This window comes from Pipistrellus kuhlii, unplaced genomic scaffold, assembly GCF_014108245.1.
Source record: "Pipistrellus kuhlii isolate mPipKuh1 unplaced genomic scaffold, mPipKuh1.p scaffold_m20_p_46, whole genome shotgun sequence".
Lineage (NCBI taxonomy): Eukaryota > Metazoa > Chordata > Mammalia > Chiroptera > Vespertilionidae > Pipistrellus > Pipistrellus kuhlii.
In genome coordinates this window covers 111,232-130,609 of record NW_023425547.1, presented here as the reverse complement: position 1 = coordinate 130,609, position 19,378 = coordinate 111,232, and the positions used below count along the sequence as shown (strand labels likewise).

At 41.6% G+C, this 19,378-nt stretch overlaps 2 protein-coding genes across 2 annotated transcripts in view; both read right to left on the bottom strand.

The window, feature by feature from the left end:
- The window catches only part of ZDHHC15 (zinc finger DHHC-type palmitoyltransferase 15), a gene marked incomplete at its 5' end in the record, with an annotated part of 164,133 nt that overhangs the window by 46,220 nt on the left and 98,535 nt on the right, over positions 1 to 19,378 (bottom strand). The window contains one exon of the mRNA XM_045572367.1: positions 1,328 to 1,406. Coding sequence (XP_045428323.1) covers positions 1,360 to 1,406 — 47 coding nt within the window. The remainder of the gene's footprint in view (positions 1 to 1,327; positions 1,407 to 19,378) is intronic.
- Positions 15,975 to 18,617, bottom strand: PMIS2 (PMIS2 transmembrane protein). Its single transcript, XM_045572366.1, has 3 exons — positions 18,603 to 18,617; positions 16,582 to 16,698; positions 15,975 to 16,406 (listed from the first exon to the last, which is right to left on the bottom strand). Exons 1-3 carry the CDS (start codon positions 18,615 to 18,617, stop codon positions 16,278 to 16,280), a joined length of 261 nt encoding a protein of 86 aa, XP_045428322.1. The 3' UTR covers positions 15,975 to 16,277.

The following is a 19,378-nucleotide window of genomic DNA, read 5'->3' as shown; positions in this document are numbered from 1 at the left end:
ATTCTTCTTGCTTTTTAACCTTTGATTGTAAGTGAAGGTACACAGTAAATAAGCCAAGTCAGGTTTATAAATGTAGTGCCATAGTGGTAAGAGTATGCTCTAAGGTCAGATAGACCTGGGTTGCAATCTTAGTTTAGCCATTTACTAGTTGGACAGGTAACTTAATATCTCTGGACTTCAGTTTTCTCATAAGTAAAATGGGAATAATAATAACATTCATTTCACAGAGTTGCTGTGAGGATTAAATAAAATAACACACATTAAGTACATAGCAAAGTGGCTGACATATACAAGGTCTCTTACAGTATCCATGCTGGTCCACAGCAGGGTTTTATAAAGGAAAAAAAGTGAAGACTAAGAGTCCATAAACAGATCAATAGGCTTCTGAATAGCTTTTCCATGGGAATAAAATTGGAAGGCTTATCAGATCAGAGCTTTGAACTCCATGGTATTTCTATCACTAAAATTCTCCATTTAATGATGAATTGACTAGGTTATTTATCTGTGAATGTTGCAAAGAGAATGCTATTTAGCTTTTCACTAGACCAAAGAGAATCCCATGTGTAATATTGCCTGCCACTGTGAACAAATTAGTAGCATTTTGGGAGAATTGGAGTGTAGGGATAGTACTTTTTGCCTGTGAGTGGATAAGAGTAGGTTGTTAACTGAAATAATAGAGCCAAGCAAAAAGAACCTGTTCATAATCTATATAATCTTAGAGGCCTGAAATGTACCAAGGCGAGATTTATAATACAAAGGTTGAAAGCACATAACCTGAATAGAATGTTTGGCTGTTTCTGGATACCTTGAGTGGTCTTTTAGCCCAAGTGAGTTTGCAGGAAATAAGGGCAACTTTTTCAGTACATCATACAGGGAAATTATGTCTAGAACTTCTACTTATGTGAATAATACAAGAGTGGAGAATTTAACATCTTGTTAACCGGGGTGAAATCTTACTCATTTGCTAGTACCTCCCAAGATTGCCTCTTAGCAGTCCAAGTTGAACTGTATATACCTCCCTCAAATACTGACCTGTTACCCTGCTGGTATTTCTCAGTGGATAGAGCATTGGCCTATGCACTGAAGGGTCGTGGGTTTGATTCCCAGTCAAGGGAACCTAGCTGGGTTCCAGGTTTGGTCCCTGGCCACAGCCATGGTTCGGGCTCGTGTGGGAGGCAACCAATTGATGTGTCTCTCTAAAGCCAATGTTACTATCTCTCTCTCCCTCTCTTCTTCCCTTCCACATTCTCTAAAAATCAATAGAAAAAATATCCTCAGGAGAATTAACAGCAACAACAAAAATTTAAAAAGAGAAAAGCATACTCACCTGTCTTAGAGATGCAGGAAATGTGAAAATTGCTATGTTTCTGTTTCCACTGCAAGAGATGATGAACCTTCTGGATAATCTGTAAGGTTGAAAAGTGAAGGTGATCAAATGTCCCTTTCTCTTATACAGGTAGGTATTTATTCACTGGAATATTTACTTCTTTTTTCAATTCCTAAAAGCAGCATACATCTGCAAATCTCTAAAGATTTGTGTGCTATACTGAAGCATTTATAACCAGATCATACATTCAGATTCCAAGAGTAGTCAGCCTGGTGTACTATGAACTAAGATTATTTTATCAGGATTATCTACAATAATAAAAGGGTAATATGCTAATAATACCAGACATCCTTCCTGACTAAGCAAGGGTGAAGGGAAGCCAGCCTGGGTCCCAGGTGCCAGAAGGAAACTGGTGCCAGCAGCCAGGGGAAGGAAGACCTACTAATGCACAAATTTCACGCATTGGGCCTCTAGTATAATCTATAATAATGGCTGGTATTTGACTTAAATAGCTGTGATTTCATTTCCACATCATATGGCTTTAAATGGAATGTTTTGGGTTTTATTACTCACAAAAGACCCTGTCGTGCTGTTATTTTACTGGATATACTTGAGATAGTTATTATAGTATTTTAGGTGTCAGTGTTTCTAAAAAGGAATGAAATATCTAGAAAATAAGTGCCTTTGGAATCAATAACCAATATCATTTATAGTACAAACAAATGTTTTTGTTTCCAACCTCCAGTCTTTTGGGTATGCAAAGTGAACTCTGAAACAGCTTGCTTAATGTGCAGACAGTCATTTTCTTTATACTCCCTGCATACAAATAAACTTGGCACCTTAGATTTTAAAAAAGTTGACAGTTCTTGACCCTTACGGTTTCTGCTTAGCACATTCTACTTTATGAAGTTAGTGTGCCATTCAGAGTGCTCCAGTAAGTGTGAGGTCTGGATTTCAGAAGATCGAGGTTAACCAGGGTATGTTACACTCACCACAGTTAACCACGTAGATCTCAGACACAAGGCTTCTTTCTTCCAGGAAGAGTGAAAAAATTAAAAGTGGCTCTGAGAGAAACCATCAACAAAACAACAGAAACCATCAACAAAACAACAAGAAAGCCCACAGTGTGGGAGAACATATTTGCAAATGATACCACTGATAAAGGTTTAATCTCCAACATCTACAAACAGCTTATACAACTAAATAAAAGGCAGATAAATAATCCAATTAAAAAATGGGCAATGGACCTAAATAGAACATTTTCAAAAGAAGACAGAAGGAAGGCCAAAAGGCACATGAAAACATGCTCAAAGTCACTAATTGTCCGAGAGATGCAAATCAAAACAACAATGTGGTACCATCTCACACCTGTCAGAATGGCCAACATCAACAAATCAACAAATGACAAGTGTTGGCGAGGTTGTGGAGAAAAAGGAACCCTCCTTCACTGCTGGTGGGAATACAGACTGGTGCAGCCACTGTGGAGAACAGTGTGGAGTTTCCTCAAAAAACTGAAAATGGAACTCCCATTTGACCCAGTAATCCCACTTCTAGGAATATATCCCAAGAAACTAGAAACACCAATCAGAAAGGATATATGCACCCCTATGTTCATAGCAGCACAATCTACAATAGCCAGAATTTGGAAACAGCCTAGGTGCCCATCAGCAGATGATTGGATCCAAAAACTATGGTATATCTACACAATGGAATACTATGCTGCCATAAAAAAGAAGGAATTCTCATCATTTGCAGCAACCTGGATGGAATTGGAGAACATCATGCTGAGTGAAATAAGCCAATCAATGAAAGAGAAACACCACATGACCTCACTCATTTGTGGATAACAAAGAGCATTATAAACTGATGAACCAAAAGATAGATATAGAGACAGTATATCAACAAGTAGACTGTCAAATTACAGGGGGGAGGGGAGGAAGATCTGGGGGAGATAACAGATCAACCGAAGGACTTTTATACATGCATATATGTACAACCAATGGACACAAAACTCTGGGGAGGGAGGGGATGTGTGGGAGGGAGGGAGGGAGGGGGGTAAAAAAATTCAATAAAATATTTTTTAAAAAGTGGCTCTGAGAATGTCTTTTGTAATCAAAGCTTCATAATAAGTATAGCATTTTGTTTTGTCTGGAATCCCAGATTTAGTGTATTCTTGATCTGAACAAAAAGCAGCTATACTGGACCAGCTCTTCAGTGAAAGACAGAGAATAACTCATGTTTGTCAAATAACTGTAAATCTCTAGTCATTCAATAGATGTTAGCTGTACTCTTGGAATCAAACAATGATCTATATGAACCACATTTTGCTAAGAATGCAGAGAATAACGAAATAAAAGTGATAATCTCTCTGACCTCAAGTAATTGCTGTTCAGTTCCCATCCAAACTTTATGTTGGAACCAGTTACTTTTTCATCAGTTAGTTTGAGGTCCTGTTCATTATTCACGATTTTTCTTGTACCTTCTCCTTCTTCATTCCTTTCCACCAACCCACATCCTATATAATCTTTAAGACATAAACTTTACTTCCTCTGTCAATCCTTTCTTACCAGTTCAACCTACAGGAATCACTACCCTTTGAATTCATATAGCACAAACTTTATGGTTCTGCTCATTCAGTCAAACATTATATTCTGTATTGTGTTTTGTCAGGCAACTTTTCATGTATGTGTTTTATCTCCCTAAATCGATTTCACAAATGTTAGTCTCCCCCTCTCACCTCTATAACCAGCCAGACATGCTCCCCAAGTATGGTGCTGCCTCCTATACACTGACTGGCCAGATTATTATGATCTCTAAATGCATAGTAATCTGGCCACTCAGTATATATCCTATATAATAAAAGGATAATATGCAAATTGCCCCCTCGACCAGGAGTTCTACCAGCAGGCAGGCCAGCCAAGCGCACATGTCCCCTCCCACTGGCCAGGCTGGCCAGATACCACCCATGCACGAATTCATGCATCTGGCCTCTAATATCTTATCTAATAAAAGAGTAATATGCAAATTAACCATCACTCTGCTATACCCATAAGCCATGCCCACCAGCCAATCAGGAGCAAACTAACCCAACCAAGATGGCTATGGCCATAGAGAGAGCAGAGGGAAGCTTGGGTTTCCCCGGCGATGAGGGAAGCCAAGCTTTCCTCACACCCTGACCAGCCCAGGCCTCTGCTTAAGACTACAAAGTTTCAATTATACAAAATAAATCCCAACAAAAATGGTGGCAGCCACGGAGCTGGAGAGAGCAGGCTAAGATAGCCCCCCGTGATGTAGTAAGCCAGGCTTTCCACCTGCCCTGGCTGGCCTAGGCCTCCACTCCAGGCTACAAAGTTTTAATTATAGTAGGTAAATAAACCCCAACAGAAATGGCTGCACCACAGAGTGAGCAGAAGGCTTGGCTCTGCTCCAGGCTACAAAGTTTCAATTGAAGAAGATAAATATATCCCAGATACCAGGGACTGGGTCGCCAGGGGATGTGGCCGTACTGTAAACCCCCAAAGGCCCCTGGCTCAGGCCATCCCTTGCCCAAAGGGAACCCCCACCCTGATCCGGGAAACCCTCCAGGGCAAACCAGCTGGCTCCCACCCATGCACCAGGCCTCTATTCTATCTAATAAAAGAGTAATATGCAGATTGATCATCACTCCAACACACAAAATGGCTGCCCCCATGTGGTCAAAGATCCTGCCGTCATGTGGACACTAGATGGCCACCACAAGATGGACAGCAGGGGAGGGCAGTTGTGAGGGACCAGGCCTCCAAGGGAGGGCAGTTGGGGGCAATCAAGCCTTCAGGGGAGGGTAGTTAGGGGTGACCAGGCCGGCAGAGGAGTGAAGTTGGGGGCAAACAGGCTGGCAGTGGAGCAGTTAGACATCAATCAGGCTGGCAGGGGGGTGATCAGGCTGGCAGGCAGAAATGGTTAGAGGCAATCAGGAAAGCAGGCAGGCGAGCAGTTGGGAGCCAGCAATCCTGGATGGGTGAGAGGGACCCCAGATTGGAGAGGGTGCAGGCTGGGCTGAGGGACACCCTTCCTCCCCACACACATGCATGAATTTCATGCACCAGGCCTCTAATACACACACATACACACACACACACACACACACACACACACACACACACACACACTGAGTGGCCAGATTGTTATGCATTCAGAGATCATAATAATCTGGCCACTCAGTGTATGTAGGAATGAGAAAAAATAACCTTGTGGAAAAGAACCAATTCCTAATAATTCCAAATATCCTGTATAATAAAAGCCTAATATCCAAATTGACCAAATGACAGAATGACCAGTGGAAAGACTAGTTGCTATGATATGCACTGACCACCAGGGGACAGACACTCAATGCAGCAGCTGCCCCCAGCCCGCAATCCCAGGCCAACCAAGGCAGGTGCCAGCAAGGGGCAGGGCCCGCAGGCAAGTGGAAAGTGGCAGGGAGCAGGGCCGGCTGCTGAGCAGGCCAGCACTGCCCTCTGATTGCCCTGCTGGTTGCCTACCACAGAGGAAGGTGACTAGTGGTGGTGTGTGTGAAGGGGTGGGGCCAGTTAGAGGGGGCCAGCTGAGAGGGGTGCCAGCGGGAGCCCCCCAATTGCCCCGCTGATTGCTCCACAGATTGGCCCTGATCCAGGGACCCAACTCAAGCATGAATTTTGTGCACTGGGCTTCTAGTCTTAACTAATAATAGAGAAACATGTAAATTGACTATACCTCTGCCACACCCACAGCCAATCAGAGTGAATATGCAAATTAACCCAACAAATATGGTGGTTAATTTGCATACATGCCTGGGTCCCAGGAACCTCCTCGGAACACAGGTCATTCCCAGCTGGCCATCAAAGGGGTGGGGGGCCCCTTCCCAAGCCTAAAGCCTGGAGGGGTGGGGGTCCCCCTTCTCCAGCCTAAATTCTGGGATGGCGGCTTTAGGCTTGGGAAGGAGCCAAACCTGTGATCAGAGGGGTTGAGGAGTCCCCTTTCCAAGTCTAAAGCCTGGGACAGAGGCTTTAGGCTTGAGCAGGGGCCAAGCCTGGGATTGGAGGGAAGGGGAAAAAATCAATGGAAACATATCCTCAGGTGAGGATAAAAAAAAAAAAAAAAAAGAAAGAAAGAAATGTCATATCCTATGAAAGACACATTTTGAAAATGCTTAAAGAAAGTTGTGATTTTTTCATGGTGAAGGGACTGGAGTCTGAGTTGATGAAAATACCTTGGTGGCTGCGGTGACTGGCAGTGGCTGCAGCAGCAGGATAAAGGGGCTGGTGCCTTCCCCTGATCAGCCCGGTTGCCTCCTGCAAAGGGAGGCCAGACTGTGGCTTAGATCCACTCCCAATGGGGAGCAGGCTTAAGCAATTAGTAGGACATCCCCTGAGGGCTCTCAGTGTGTGAGAAGGGCAGGCTGGGCTGAGGGACCCCTCCCCAGTGCACAAATTTCGTGCACCGGGCCCCTAGTATAATCATAAGTATATTACTCATAGGATGATCAGGTTGGTAAGATATTAGTATAGGCCTAGGTATCTTGAATTCCTATCTAGAAAGCTGGTAAATAATTGACTGAGACTAAGGACTCTTTGATATCTACCTATTGCTCCTACGTATGGAAATAAATAAGGTCCATTTGGTGCCCTTGAAGAAATGCACATGGAGCGGCCGGGCAGGGAGCAGCCAGGCCAGGAGCAGCAGCAACCAGGCCAGGAGTGGCAGTGGCCAGACCCAGAGCTGGTTGTGGAGCGGACCAGAGCAACAGAGGCCAGGCCAGGAGCACCTGGCTCCTCGCCTGCCCCCGCCCCAAGGCTGCCTCTCAGACATGGCTGGAAACTTTTGGGGGAACTTGAGGGTCTGCTGAATCAAGTGATGAAGGTTTAGATCTGGATGTGTTGAGTTAGTATAGCGCTGGGGTGTTGATCTGTGAGTGCCTTGTGTGGGGTCTGGATGAGGTTGGTTGATCTATTTGGAAGTGTCTTTTGTGTGAAGTGTATCCTTGGGCATGTGGAGGTATTATTGATTTGAGAAAATGCTAAGTAATTGATTTACTATCTGAAAAATTTAAAGTTCTGAAAGTTTAAGGTCTCTTGCCAGAAAGAGGTTTTAAAGCTAACACCTTAATTTTAATGGAGAAAGGGGAAGACAAGCCCTTCCCACCCAGAACAGGTAATCCAATTCCAACCAGCAGCTATCTTTAAACAATGTGTCCATTTACACTTGAATGGCTACACCTTTTGATAGCCTAAGGGCAAGTTTACATGTAAAAAGTTTGCTTCTCAATTCCCAGAGCAGAAAAAAACAAGGTTTAAAATTATTAGATTTCAAAATTTATTCTTAGAAGTGTAAAAGTTTATTATTGTAATTAAAAAAACAAAAACAAAAAAAAAGGAGATTAAAAAACCTGATGAACAATATTAGCTGTTGATTGTGGTAGAGTCAGCGATATGGGAGGGGATTGGACTAACTGTTGGGGGGGGAGGGGGAGTGGTGGATGCGGGGAGAGACTGAACATAAACTGTGCACCTATGGATGAGGACAATGGGGGGTGGGGAGGGGGTGGAGGGTGGGGTGAGAACCTGGTGGAGGGGGGAAGAAATGAGGAACCTTTGTAATAATATGAACAATAAAGATTGAGTTAAAAAAAAAAAAGAAATGCACTGAGTGGCCAGATTATTATGATCTTTGAATGCATAATAACCTGGCCACTCAGTGTGTATGTATACACACACATTAGAAGCCCGGTGCATGAATTTGTCCATGGGTGGGGTCCAGCCAGCCTGGCCAGGGGGAGGGGACATAGGCTGTTGGCTGCTCTGCCTGCTGGCGGAACTCCTGGTTGAGGGGACAATTTGCTATTAGCCTTTTATTAGTATATAGGATATACACTGAGTGGCCAGATTATTATGTGTCCAGAGATCATAATAATCTGGCCACTCAGCATATATTCTTTGAGGTAGAAATCATTAACTTAACTTAGAACCTTGCCTAAATCTTGTAGTAGTATCTTAATTTCCCTCCTGCATAATCACAGAGGTCCTGTTAGGCCTTAACAAATTAACTGATAAGGTAATTTTTTCTTCAAGCAAGATTAAATGGTTGTCTGACTGGGAGGTGATGTGTGCTTTGATAGGGGTGTCACTTACAATTGAGAGATGCTAACCTTGGTGTTTGTATCAAAAATAAAACTGAGTTTAGTTCCTGTCAGATAACTAAAAAATAGATGTGGTTGACATTATTTTCTGAAGACTCCAATCTGGGTCCTGGCTGGGGAATATTTAAAAACAGATCAATATGAGTTTAGGTTCATTATATATAACGGGGGAATCTTGGAAGTTCCCTGCAAATTCTGGGACAACTTTTCTCTGGGAAGTTCTAACCCTCTATGTCAGGGTTAAGTCTAGACTCATAAGAAATTTCATGAATACCATCCAGAGCTCAGGTGATTTGCTTTCCTTATAGTTTGGGCAAATTAACACTATTGGAGTACTTATTCCTTGAACCTGCTTAACTATGCCAATTTTTGGAGTAAGTTCCACATTGATTCTGCTCAGCTATGCCAACTGTGGAGTCTCTGTTCCCCTGCCAGGAACTGGACCTCCTTGGATGCTGGACATTAGATCAGAAGACCTGAGAAGTTATAGGCATATAGAAGAGTCTTTATTGCAGCCCAAATAACCATTGCTAACAAGGAGCTATCAGACAAAACAGTTCTTCAAAGTAGCTCACAAAGTATCTGCAAACATAGGAGCTACTATAAGAGCCCCCAACATAGGAACGATGCAAAACAGCCTCCTAACACAGTAGCTATTATAAACATAGTAGTCTGATCAAGCAGCTGCACCCTACATAAAAGCAGCCTCAGCAAACATAGGAGCCATACCAAGCAGCTACAAACATAGTAGCCATTGCAAACAAAGTAGCTCCATCAAGTGGCCTTCCATTGGCTGGCCAACAACACATCTTTATACTAACTTAGACAAAAGAGGCTTCTTGCCAAATAGTGATATCAGTACTTGGGCTACAGACAGGCACGACTCTGCAGTGTATACAGTGTAATCTCTGTGTCCTTGCTTTTATACTTGCATATGACAAATTGGCCTTGAACATCTGGTGTACTCTGGACAGGGACCCCACACTCCAATTGGCCTTGAACATCAATGTACTTTGACTAAGGTCCCCTCAACATTTTATGGCAGAGTGTGTTGGAAGATGTTGTCTTGCAATTATAGTATACACTAGAGGTCCAGTGCACAAAATTTGTGCATGGGGGGGGGGGTGTCCCTCAGCACAGCCTGCACCCTCTCCAATCTGGGACCCTTTGAGGGATGTCCCACTGCCCATTTAGGGGAGTCGGACATCCCTCTCACAATCCAGGAGTGCTGACTCCCAACTGCTCACCTGCCTGCCTTCCTGATTGCCTCTAACAACTTCTGTCTGCCAGTCTGATCACCCCTAACCATTGCCCTGCCAGCCTGATTGATGTCTAACTGCTCCCCTGCCAGCCTGTTTGCCCCCAACTTCCCTCCTCTGCCGACCTGGTCACCCCTAACTGCCCTCCCCTGCAAGCTTGATTGCCCCCAACTGCCCTCTCTTGCCGGCCATCTTGTGGTGGCCATCTTGTATCCACATAGGGGAAGCTATCTTAATCTTGTGTGTTGGAGTGATGATCTATTTGCATATTACTCTTTTATGAGATAGGATTAGATAGGATAGAGGCCTGATGCATGGGTAAGGGCTATCTGGTTTGCACTGAAGGGTGTCCTGAATTAGGGTGGGGGTTCCATTGAAGTGTGGGGCGGCCTGAGCAAGGGGCCTGTGATAGTTTGCAGGCTGGCCATGCCCCCCGGCGATCCAAGTGGAGGCCCTGGTATCTGGAATTTTTTTATCTTCTACAATTGAAATGTTGTAGCCTGGAGCAGAGACAAGCCTTTTGCTCACTCTGTGGCAGCAGCCATTCTGTTGTTGTTTATTCACCTTGTATAATTGAAACTTTGTATCCTTGAGTGGAGGCCTGGGCTGGCCAGGGTGTGTAGAAATCTTGGCTTCCTCCATTGCTGGAGAAACCCAAGCCTCCCTCTTACTCTCTGTGGTGGCAGCCATCTTGGTTGGGGTTAATTTGCGTACTGACCCTGATGGGCTGGTGGGCATGGCTGGTGGGTCTAGCGGAGTGATTGTTAATTTGCATATTACTCTTTTATTAGGTAATATTATTACATAGTTCAACTAGGGAGTCTCTGTGGCTGAACACTAGCATGACAACTACAGGTCACTTGAAGTTGTTTAATTGAGCAAAAATAAAAACAAACCTCTCACACCTTTTTGGTAAGATATTATAGAGTCAATTTTCATAATGAGTAGATTGTATTTCCATTTATCCTTAAGTATTTCTGAATGAAAACTTCCCTGGAGCTAGCTAATATTGTTATTCAGTCACTAGTGTTGATAAAAGAGTTACTCCCTTGCAAATGAAAAAAAAGTCATTGTTCTACTGTTGGAGTCTTTGTCAATTTCTCTGTTAAATTAACTGTTTAAAGAGCATACAATGAAATCAAGACAGTCTCTTCAATAAATGGTGTTGGGAAAATTGGACAAGATACATTCAAAAAAATGAAACTAGACTTACACCATACACAAAATAAACTCAAAATGGATAAAGGACTTAAATGTAAGATGGGAACGCATAAAAATCTTAGAGGAATCTACAGGCAGCAAAATATCAGACATATTTCCCAGCAATTTCTTCACTGATACAGCTCCTCGGACAATGGAAACTAAGGAGAAAATAAACAAATGGGACTACATAAAAATAAGAAGCTTCTTCAGAGCAAAAGAAATTCCACTGCATGGGAGAACATGTTTACCAATGTTATCCCCAATAAGAGTTTAATCTCCAAAATTTATAGGGAACTTTTACAACTTAACAAAAGGAAGATTAACAATCCAATAAAAAATGGCCAAAAGATCTAAATAAACACTTTTGAAAAGAGGACGACACACAGAAGGTCAACAGACATATGAAAACATGCTCAAAGTCACTAATCATCAGAGAATGCAAATCAGTAGGACAATGAGGTACAATCTCACCGGTCAGAATGGCTATTATCAGCAAATCAACAAATGACAAGTGCTGGTGAGGATGTGGAGAAAAAAAGAACCCTCATGCACAAGCCCTGACCAGTGGGAATGCAGACCGGTGCAGTCACTGAGAAAAACAGTATGGAGTCTCCTCAAAAAATTAAAAATGAAACTCACATTTGACACAGGAATACCACTTCTAGGAATCTATCCCAAGAAGTCAGAAACATCAATCAGAAAGGATATATGCACCCTTATGTTCTTAGAAGCACAATTCACCATAGCTAAGATTTGGAAACAGCCTAACTGCCCATCAGCATATGAGTGGATTAAAACCTGTGGTACATCTACACAGTGGAATACTATGCTGCTGTAAAAAAGAAGGAAATCTTACCATTTTTAACAGCATGATAGATGTGGAGACCACTATGCTAAGCGAAATAAGCCAGGAGGATAAAGATAAGTATCACATGAGCGCACTCATTTGTGTAATATAATGAACAACATAAACTGATGAACAAAAATAGAGCCAGAGTCATAGAAGCATCAAACAGATTGTCTAATCTAAGAGAGATGGCAGGGGAAGGGTGGGTAAGAGATCAATCAAAGGACTTGTATGCATGCATATGAGCATGACCAATGGAAACAGACAGTAGGGGGTGAAGACATGTGCTGGGGGTTGGGAATGGCTGGTGAGAGGGAAAAAGAAGACTTATATAATACTTTAAACCAGTGTTTCCCAAAGTGTGGTACGCATACCCCTAGGGGTACGGGAACAGTTTGGTGGGGGTACGCGTTGCACTGGAGTTTGGTGGGGATATGTACTGCACCGTGCTTAGCTGCGCCCATTTCTACGTTCTCATGAGTACGAGGGGTACTCAGCGTTATGAAAATTATAGAAGGGGTACACATATGTCAAAAGTTTGGGAAACACTGCAAAGAATTTAAATTTTAAAAATTCACGGCCTACAGAATATTGATTGTAGCTAGCCGCTTTATGTACCAAGGATGCTGTATTTTAAATACCGTGTCTATTATAAAATACTTCAGCAACTAATATGAAAGGGACAATGGGCGAAAATGGCATAGGCTCTGTCACCTGCTAAAAGAATAAAAGGACACAGAGCATTCAGAAAGTATCAGAGCCATGAAGATAAAAATAATATATTGAGAAATCACCTTCATAAAAAATATAATTACCTTCCAGAAGGCTGGGAGCTTCTTTATGGGTTTCACATAAAGGCTTGGGTTTCAATTACAGAAGCTTGAATTTATGAATCACACCCATATTATTTTCCATGACATTTATGAGAGACAGGGATATAAATACTACCCATGAAATTTGGAGGAAATATATTTCACTTTTGAATACAAAAGAAAGACATATTCTTCCTAGCTTAGTGCCGTGGTCGGCAAACTGCGGCTTGAGAACCACATGCAGCTCTTTGGCCCCTTGAGTGTGGCTCTTCCACAAAATACCACGGCCTGGGTGAGTCTACTTTGAAGAAGTAGCATTAGAAGAAGTTTAAGTTTAAAAAACTTGGCTCCCAAAAGAAATTTCAGTCGTTGTACTGTTGATATTTGGCTCTGTTGACTAATGAGTTTGCCAACTACTGGCTTAGTGGATAGAGCGTTGGCTTATGATCCGAAGGCTTGCAGGTTCAGTTCTGGTCAAGGGCACATACTGTGGTTGCAGGCTCCTCCCTGGCCTGGGCCTTGGTCAGGGCTTGTGCAGGAGACAACCAATTGGTGTGTTTCTGGCACATCAGTGTTTCTCTGTTTTTCCCTCTTTTCCACTTTCTCTAAAAATCAATGGAAAAATATCCTCGGGTGAGGATTAAAATAAAAGAAAGAGACATGTTGTAATCTATAATGTTTTTTTTTTTATAAATGACAGAAAAATTTGTAACAGTAGGTTCAATTCCCAATCTGGGCACATACCTAGATTTTGGGTACAATCCCTGGCCGGAGCACATATGGGAGGCAACTGATTGATGTTTCTCTCACAACTTTTTCTCTCTTCTCTTCTCTTCCCTTCTCTCTCTCTCTCTCTCTCTCTCTCTCTCTCTCTCTCTCTCTCTCCTCTTTCCATTCTTTAGAAAATCAAGAAATCTTCTAGAGAATATTTAAAAATAAACAAAAAGCAAACAAGAAATTTAAATGTAGCCCTATGTCTCTCAAAAGACTTTTAAAATCTCTTCAGAAGACACCAATCTGTCACTTTTGATTTGCATATTTCATGCATTAATACATTAATTAAAGACTGTAAAAATCTCATCACAGAAGCCTATTTAAATCTTTTAGGAGGAATGGCAGCATGGCAGATTCCCTTGATATCTCCCCTTGAAGTTAAAACAATTTGAACAGCTATAATTCAACAAAGAGTTCCCAGCTCAACGCACAAACACATCTGCAAGATTCATGCATTGAAACATGTGAAGTCACATAAGTACGAACAAATGGGGGAGATTGGAAGGGAGAAGAGCTGATATTAGCCATGGACACAGCCCAGCAGCCCAGAGCTCTCTGAATGGCTAGCACAGAAAGGGGAGGAATCAGATTGTGGCTGGCACACCCTTCAGTCAAGAGGAGCTAAGAAGTGTAGTAAGCATTTCTGCAGTTATGGGTAGTATGAGCTACAGCTGAGCAGAGAGACCTGGACAGAGATGAAACACAGATGTGTGACCATGGTTATCTAGAAATCAGTATTTCAGACAGAGAAACAAAGGCAAAAAGCCTGGTGGTCTTCCCCACCCTCTCAGAGCTCCTCTCCATTCACCCTTCTTGTTCAGAGCACATGATCTGAAAACACAGGAACTGGTACTAAACACTTTTTCCCTGAGTCAAGGACACATTCTGCAACTAATTCCAGTGTCAAGTTGAAGTGTAATAGGGCGAAGCAACAAAGGAGGAGACCAGGTTCCCCAAGCACACCCCAACTCCATGCATTACACTGTGTAGCTGGCAGTGTCTGGCTATGGGGCACAGCACTGGGATTTCACAGAATTAGAACTCAATTGCCCAATTCAATCACCTCCATTGTTAGTCCTTTGGGCCCTGGTTGACCAAATCACAGGGAGGTGTCCACCTTCCCGGGGAACACAAACCATTTTCCACCACCCTGAAGAGATCTGAAAAGCCATAGAAGTGCATGAGAGCTAAAAAAAACAAAACAAAACAAAACAAAACAAAACAAAACAAAACAAAAACCACTTGTGATTCAGTGCCACCTACTGGACAACAATAGAAGGACTTCTTGTTTATCAATCTACTAGAGAACTGCCACTTACATAAATGCCACAAGGAATTCATTAAATGCTATGAATAACCAAGGCAGCTCAGAAAGAAAAAATATTCAGAAAATAAATTTAAAGACATAGAAATATGTGATTGAAATAAAAGAGAATTCAACATTGCTTTTCTGAAAAATCTCAGCCAGATGCAAGAAAATACAGATAGGCAGTGGTCCGAAAACTCATTAGTCACCAGAGCCAAATATCAACAGTACAATGGTTGAAATTTCTTTTGAGAGCCAAAATTTTAAAGCTGAAACTTCTTCTAATGCCACTTCTTCAAAGTAGATTCACCCAGGCCGTGGTATTTTGTGGAAGAGCCACACTCAAGGGGCCAAAGAGCTGCATGTGGCTCGCTAGCCGCAGTTTGCCGACCACAGAGATAGGCAGTTAAATTAACTCAGAAAATAAATAAAGAAACAAAAGGAGAACTTTACCAAAGATACTGAAACTCTAAAGCAGAACCAAATAGAAATTCTAAAGATGAAGAACTCAAAAAGATAAACAAACTAGTGATCAAAGGACATAGAGATGATTAGAAAGAGAAAATAATTAGTGACATCAAAGATAGAAATCTAAAAGAAAAAAGATAGAAAGCTAGAAATGATACAGAGGAAAAAAGAGGAGACAAGAAAAAAATTTAAAGAACTCTATGAGAATTATCTGACTCCATAAAAAAGAGCATTATAATAATAATGGCATAATAAAAAGAAAAGTGAGACAGAAGGAAACAAAAACCCTATTAAAACAAATAGTTGATGAGAACTTAGACCTATGGAAATAACTAGATCCTCAATTTCAAGAAGCAAACAGAACACCTAATTATCTTAATCCAAAGAGGCCTTTTCCAAGGAACATTGTGATAAAACAGTAAAAAATTCTTGACCAAAAGTTAATAAAGGGATATTTTCTTTAAATTTGATTTGGGATTCTTATCCATTCCCCCCCCCCCCCGCCCCCAAATGATTTTCCCCTGGCTTGTTTTGTCACCATGTGTGTATTTTCTTTATTTATCTTTTTTTTTTTTAAACTCTATTTCAGGCCACACCCTCCAGTGACCCAAGGAGAGGCCCTGATATCTTGAATTTATTTACCTTCTACAATTGAAACTTTGTAGCCTTCTGCTGGCTCTAGGATGGCAGGGGATTTATTTACCTCCTATAATTGAAATTTTGTCTCCATGTGTGTATTTTCATGGGTATCTTGCTATTAGCATTTCGAATGAAAGTTAATTTTCTAAAGCACAAATTTTTTTTTTTTTTGGACATTCCCTTCAATTTTATTGGTTTAAATTTTTTTTTTTCTGAAAGAGCAGCCCAGTATCAAGGAGCTAAGAGCATAAAGGGCATGAAATTGAGGACCCCCAAGATGAAAGAAGTCAGCTCTGGAGGCCACGCGGATGTAATAGTATGGTTTTCCTGAGCTAGCGCATTGCTTGGAGGTTGAGTTCCTTGGCTGGTGGCTTTCCAGGTTAGGGATGTCTCAGTTGTTGGTTTCTTGCATGGTGGCTGATTTGGCTTGTTAGTGCCTTGGGGGCAGGTCCTGTTGGGGGTGGACCCGAAGGACACTAGGCCTGGTCTTCATACATATAGAACAAGGAAATAAAGAAGGCCTAAACCGATGAGTATGGCAAATACATCCAGCCAACCAGTTCGTCCTGAGTTGATGTAAGCTTCTTCCCACTTGCTTTTCTTGTTAGCCTTCGTGGTCTGTAGGGATGGGAGCTTTAGATGTGGGTTTCTGGATTCAGCTTTGTGAAACCATTGGGAAATGGCTGGAGACATACTGCCATTGAGGGAAAACCCCAACCCAGGTCCCAGGAAGGAAGCATATGCAAGGGGCAGTTAGAGGACAGGATGGGTCATAGCTTAGGCATTATTTTACCTTGTGACTGAAGTACATAGCTAGACATCCCAGAGGAAAGAAACAAATTATGGCCAGGATGGTCAGACATATGTAATTCGGGGCATAAAATGCTACTTCTTCAGCTGTTTGTGTAGGCTTTGGCAGTAAAGCACAAATTTTTTAGATGTGAATTATTCTCAGGATATTTTTCCTTACATGATATTCTTCCACTGTCACCCCCTTTTTTACTTTAAATAATAGGAAACTTTTGGAAATTTTATACTGTAGTCTTGATAGCTTTTACATTTTAACTTATTTGAGCTACACTATGACTACTTTAGGTTCATAACATGTTGTGCAATTTTACCGTGGGATGCTCTGACAATAAGAATTTTTGTTGACCCTTTAGGAACTTCTTTTTGAACAGTACAATAGTTTTTTTTATATGGACCTATCCAGTGGCCATGGACAATGGGGGTTGGGGGAAGGCATATCTAGGGAGGGGTTTGGGATGGGAATGGGAGAATAAGGACAATTATGTGAGACCATAATCAATTAAAAAAATTAAAAAAAAAAAGAAAAAGAAAAACTAACAAGAAAATAAATAAATAAATAAATAAATAAATAAATAAAACAGTAAAAAATTAAGGAGAAGGAATGAATTTTCAAGGAAGCCAGGGAAAAGAAGAAAGTAACCTATAAAGGAAAACTTATTAGCTTATCATCTAACTTCTTAGCAAATCTCAACAAGCAAGAAGAGAGTGGAACCAAATATTCAAACTATTGAAAGAGAAATTACCAGCCAAGAATAATGTATCTAGGAAAGTTGTTTTTTTCTTTTGTTTTGGTGTGTGTGTGTGTGTGTGTGTGTGTGTGTGTGAGTGTGTGTGTGTGTGTGTCTGTGTATTTGTTTAAAGGAGAAATAAATATTTTGTAGACATACAGAAGTAAGGGAACTTAACCACCAGAAGACCTCCACTGCAGGAAATACCTGGAGACCTTTAGGGAGGGAGAGGTTGGAAAAAAAGCTGACACAGCAACCAGGGGTGGCAAGCCAAGAGAGAGGGAGTGCTAGGCTATGGGAGGGTCTGTGCCCTCAGAATATTGAGGTCTGGAACCCAGGCTGCACTCCACAGCCTGGAGCACTGGAACCAAGACCTGCGGCCCATGTAACATCCAGCTGTGAAAGGCAGCAGGGCTGCTAGCCCTAGCGGTGTCTGGAGCTGAACAGAGAGAAAGTCTCCATTTCATTTCATTTTTGTGTTTTGTTTTGTTTTTCAAACCTAGACCACCGGAGTTTTCATTTGCAGCTACTCACCTGAGTCTTTGGGGCAGGGAAGAAGATGTGGAATCAAGGTGCCCAAGGAGACCCTGGAGTGGGAAGAATTGTGGGGAAACTTGGAAAAATGGCAGCCAGAAACATTTAGACATAGGCCACCAAACTGAAAGGGCCATTTTTTCCCTGAGAGGAGCTAGCTGCTCCCAGCAGCCACAGTGCAGGTAAAGGGAAAAACCCTGTCCTAGATGATAGAGCATACACCGCCTGCAGGAGCCCTGCCTGCTACACCCTGCATTTTAAACTTTTTAGAGGAAACAAAAGCAGAGGCCAAACCTACAGGTTTGAACAGGAAACTGGGGAAGCTGAGCTACTGGGTCCTGCTAGGACACCTAGCATGCAAAGCCACTCTATCAACATGAGGAAGCAGTTAAAATACAGAGACAAAGAGGCAGGCCACAATTGAAGGAAATGGAGGAAAGCAAAAGAATGGATATAGAGTTCAAAACCACAGTTATAAGGTTTTTCAAGAGTTTTCTAGAAAAGGCCATTAAATTAAAGGAGATCTATGGGGATATGAAAAAGGATCAACTAGAAATTAAGCATACGCTGACTGAAATAAAAAAATATTGTACAGAGACCTAAAAGCAGACTAGAAGATTGCAAGAATCAAGTCAAAGATTTGGAATACCAAGAAGCAAACAGCACTCCACCAAAAAAGCAAAAAGCAAAAAGCAAATAAAATACAAAAAGTTGAAGATAGTGTAAGAAGCTTCTGGGACACCTTCAAGCGTACCATTATCAGACTTATGGGGATCCCAGAAGACAAGAGAGTGCAAGATACTGAAAACCTATTTGAAGAAATAGTGACAGAAAATTCCCCCACCTGGTGAAAGAAATAGACTTACAAGTCCAGGAAGCACACAGAACCACAAACAAGAGGAATCCAAAGAGGACCACACCAAGACATATCATAATTAAAATTCTAAGAGCAAAAGACAAGAGAAAATATTAAAAGCAGCAAGAGAAAAGCAATTAGTTACCTATCATATAAGGGAGCATCCATACGATTGTCAGCTGATTTCTCATCAGAAACTATGCAGGCCAGATGGGAATGGCAAGAAATAAAAAAATTGAATATCAAAAACATACAAAAAAAATTACTCTACCCAGCAAAGCTATCATTCAGAATTGAAGGTCAGATAAAGAGCTTCACAGATAAGAAAACGCTAAAGGAGTTCATCACTACCAAACCAAAATCATATTATATGAAATGCTGAAAGGTATTATTTAAGAAGAGGAAGAAGAAGAAAAAGGTAAAGATAAAAATTATGAACAACAAATACATAACTATCAACAAATGAATCTAAAAAACAAGGGAATAAAAAATCTGATGAACAATATTAACTGGTGAATATAATAGAATCAAGGGTATATATAGAAAGGGAGTGGACTGATGATTCTCAGGGAAAAGGGGAGTGGGGAGTATGGGAAGAGACTGAACAAAAATCGTACACCTATGGATGACGACAGTGGGGGGTGGGGAAAGGGCAGAGGGTG

Coding starts and splice junctions, on each gene's coding strand:
- PMIS2 (XM_045572366.1), bottom strand. Junction 16,407..16,581: donor CTATGTACTTCAGTCACAAG/GTAAAATAATGC, acceptor CCATCCCTACAG/ACCACGAAGGCTAACAAGAA.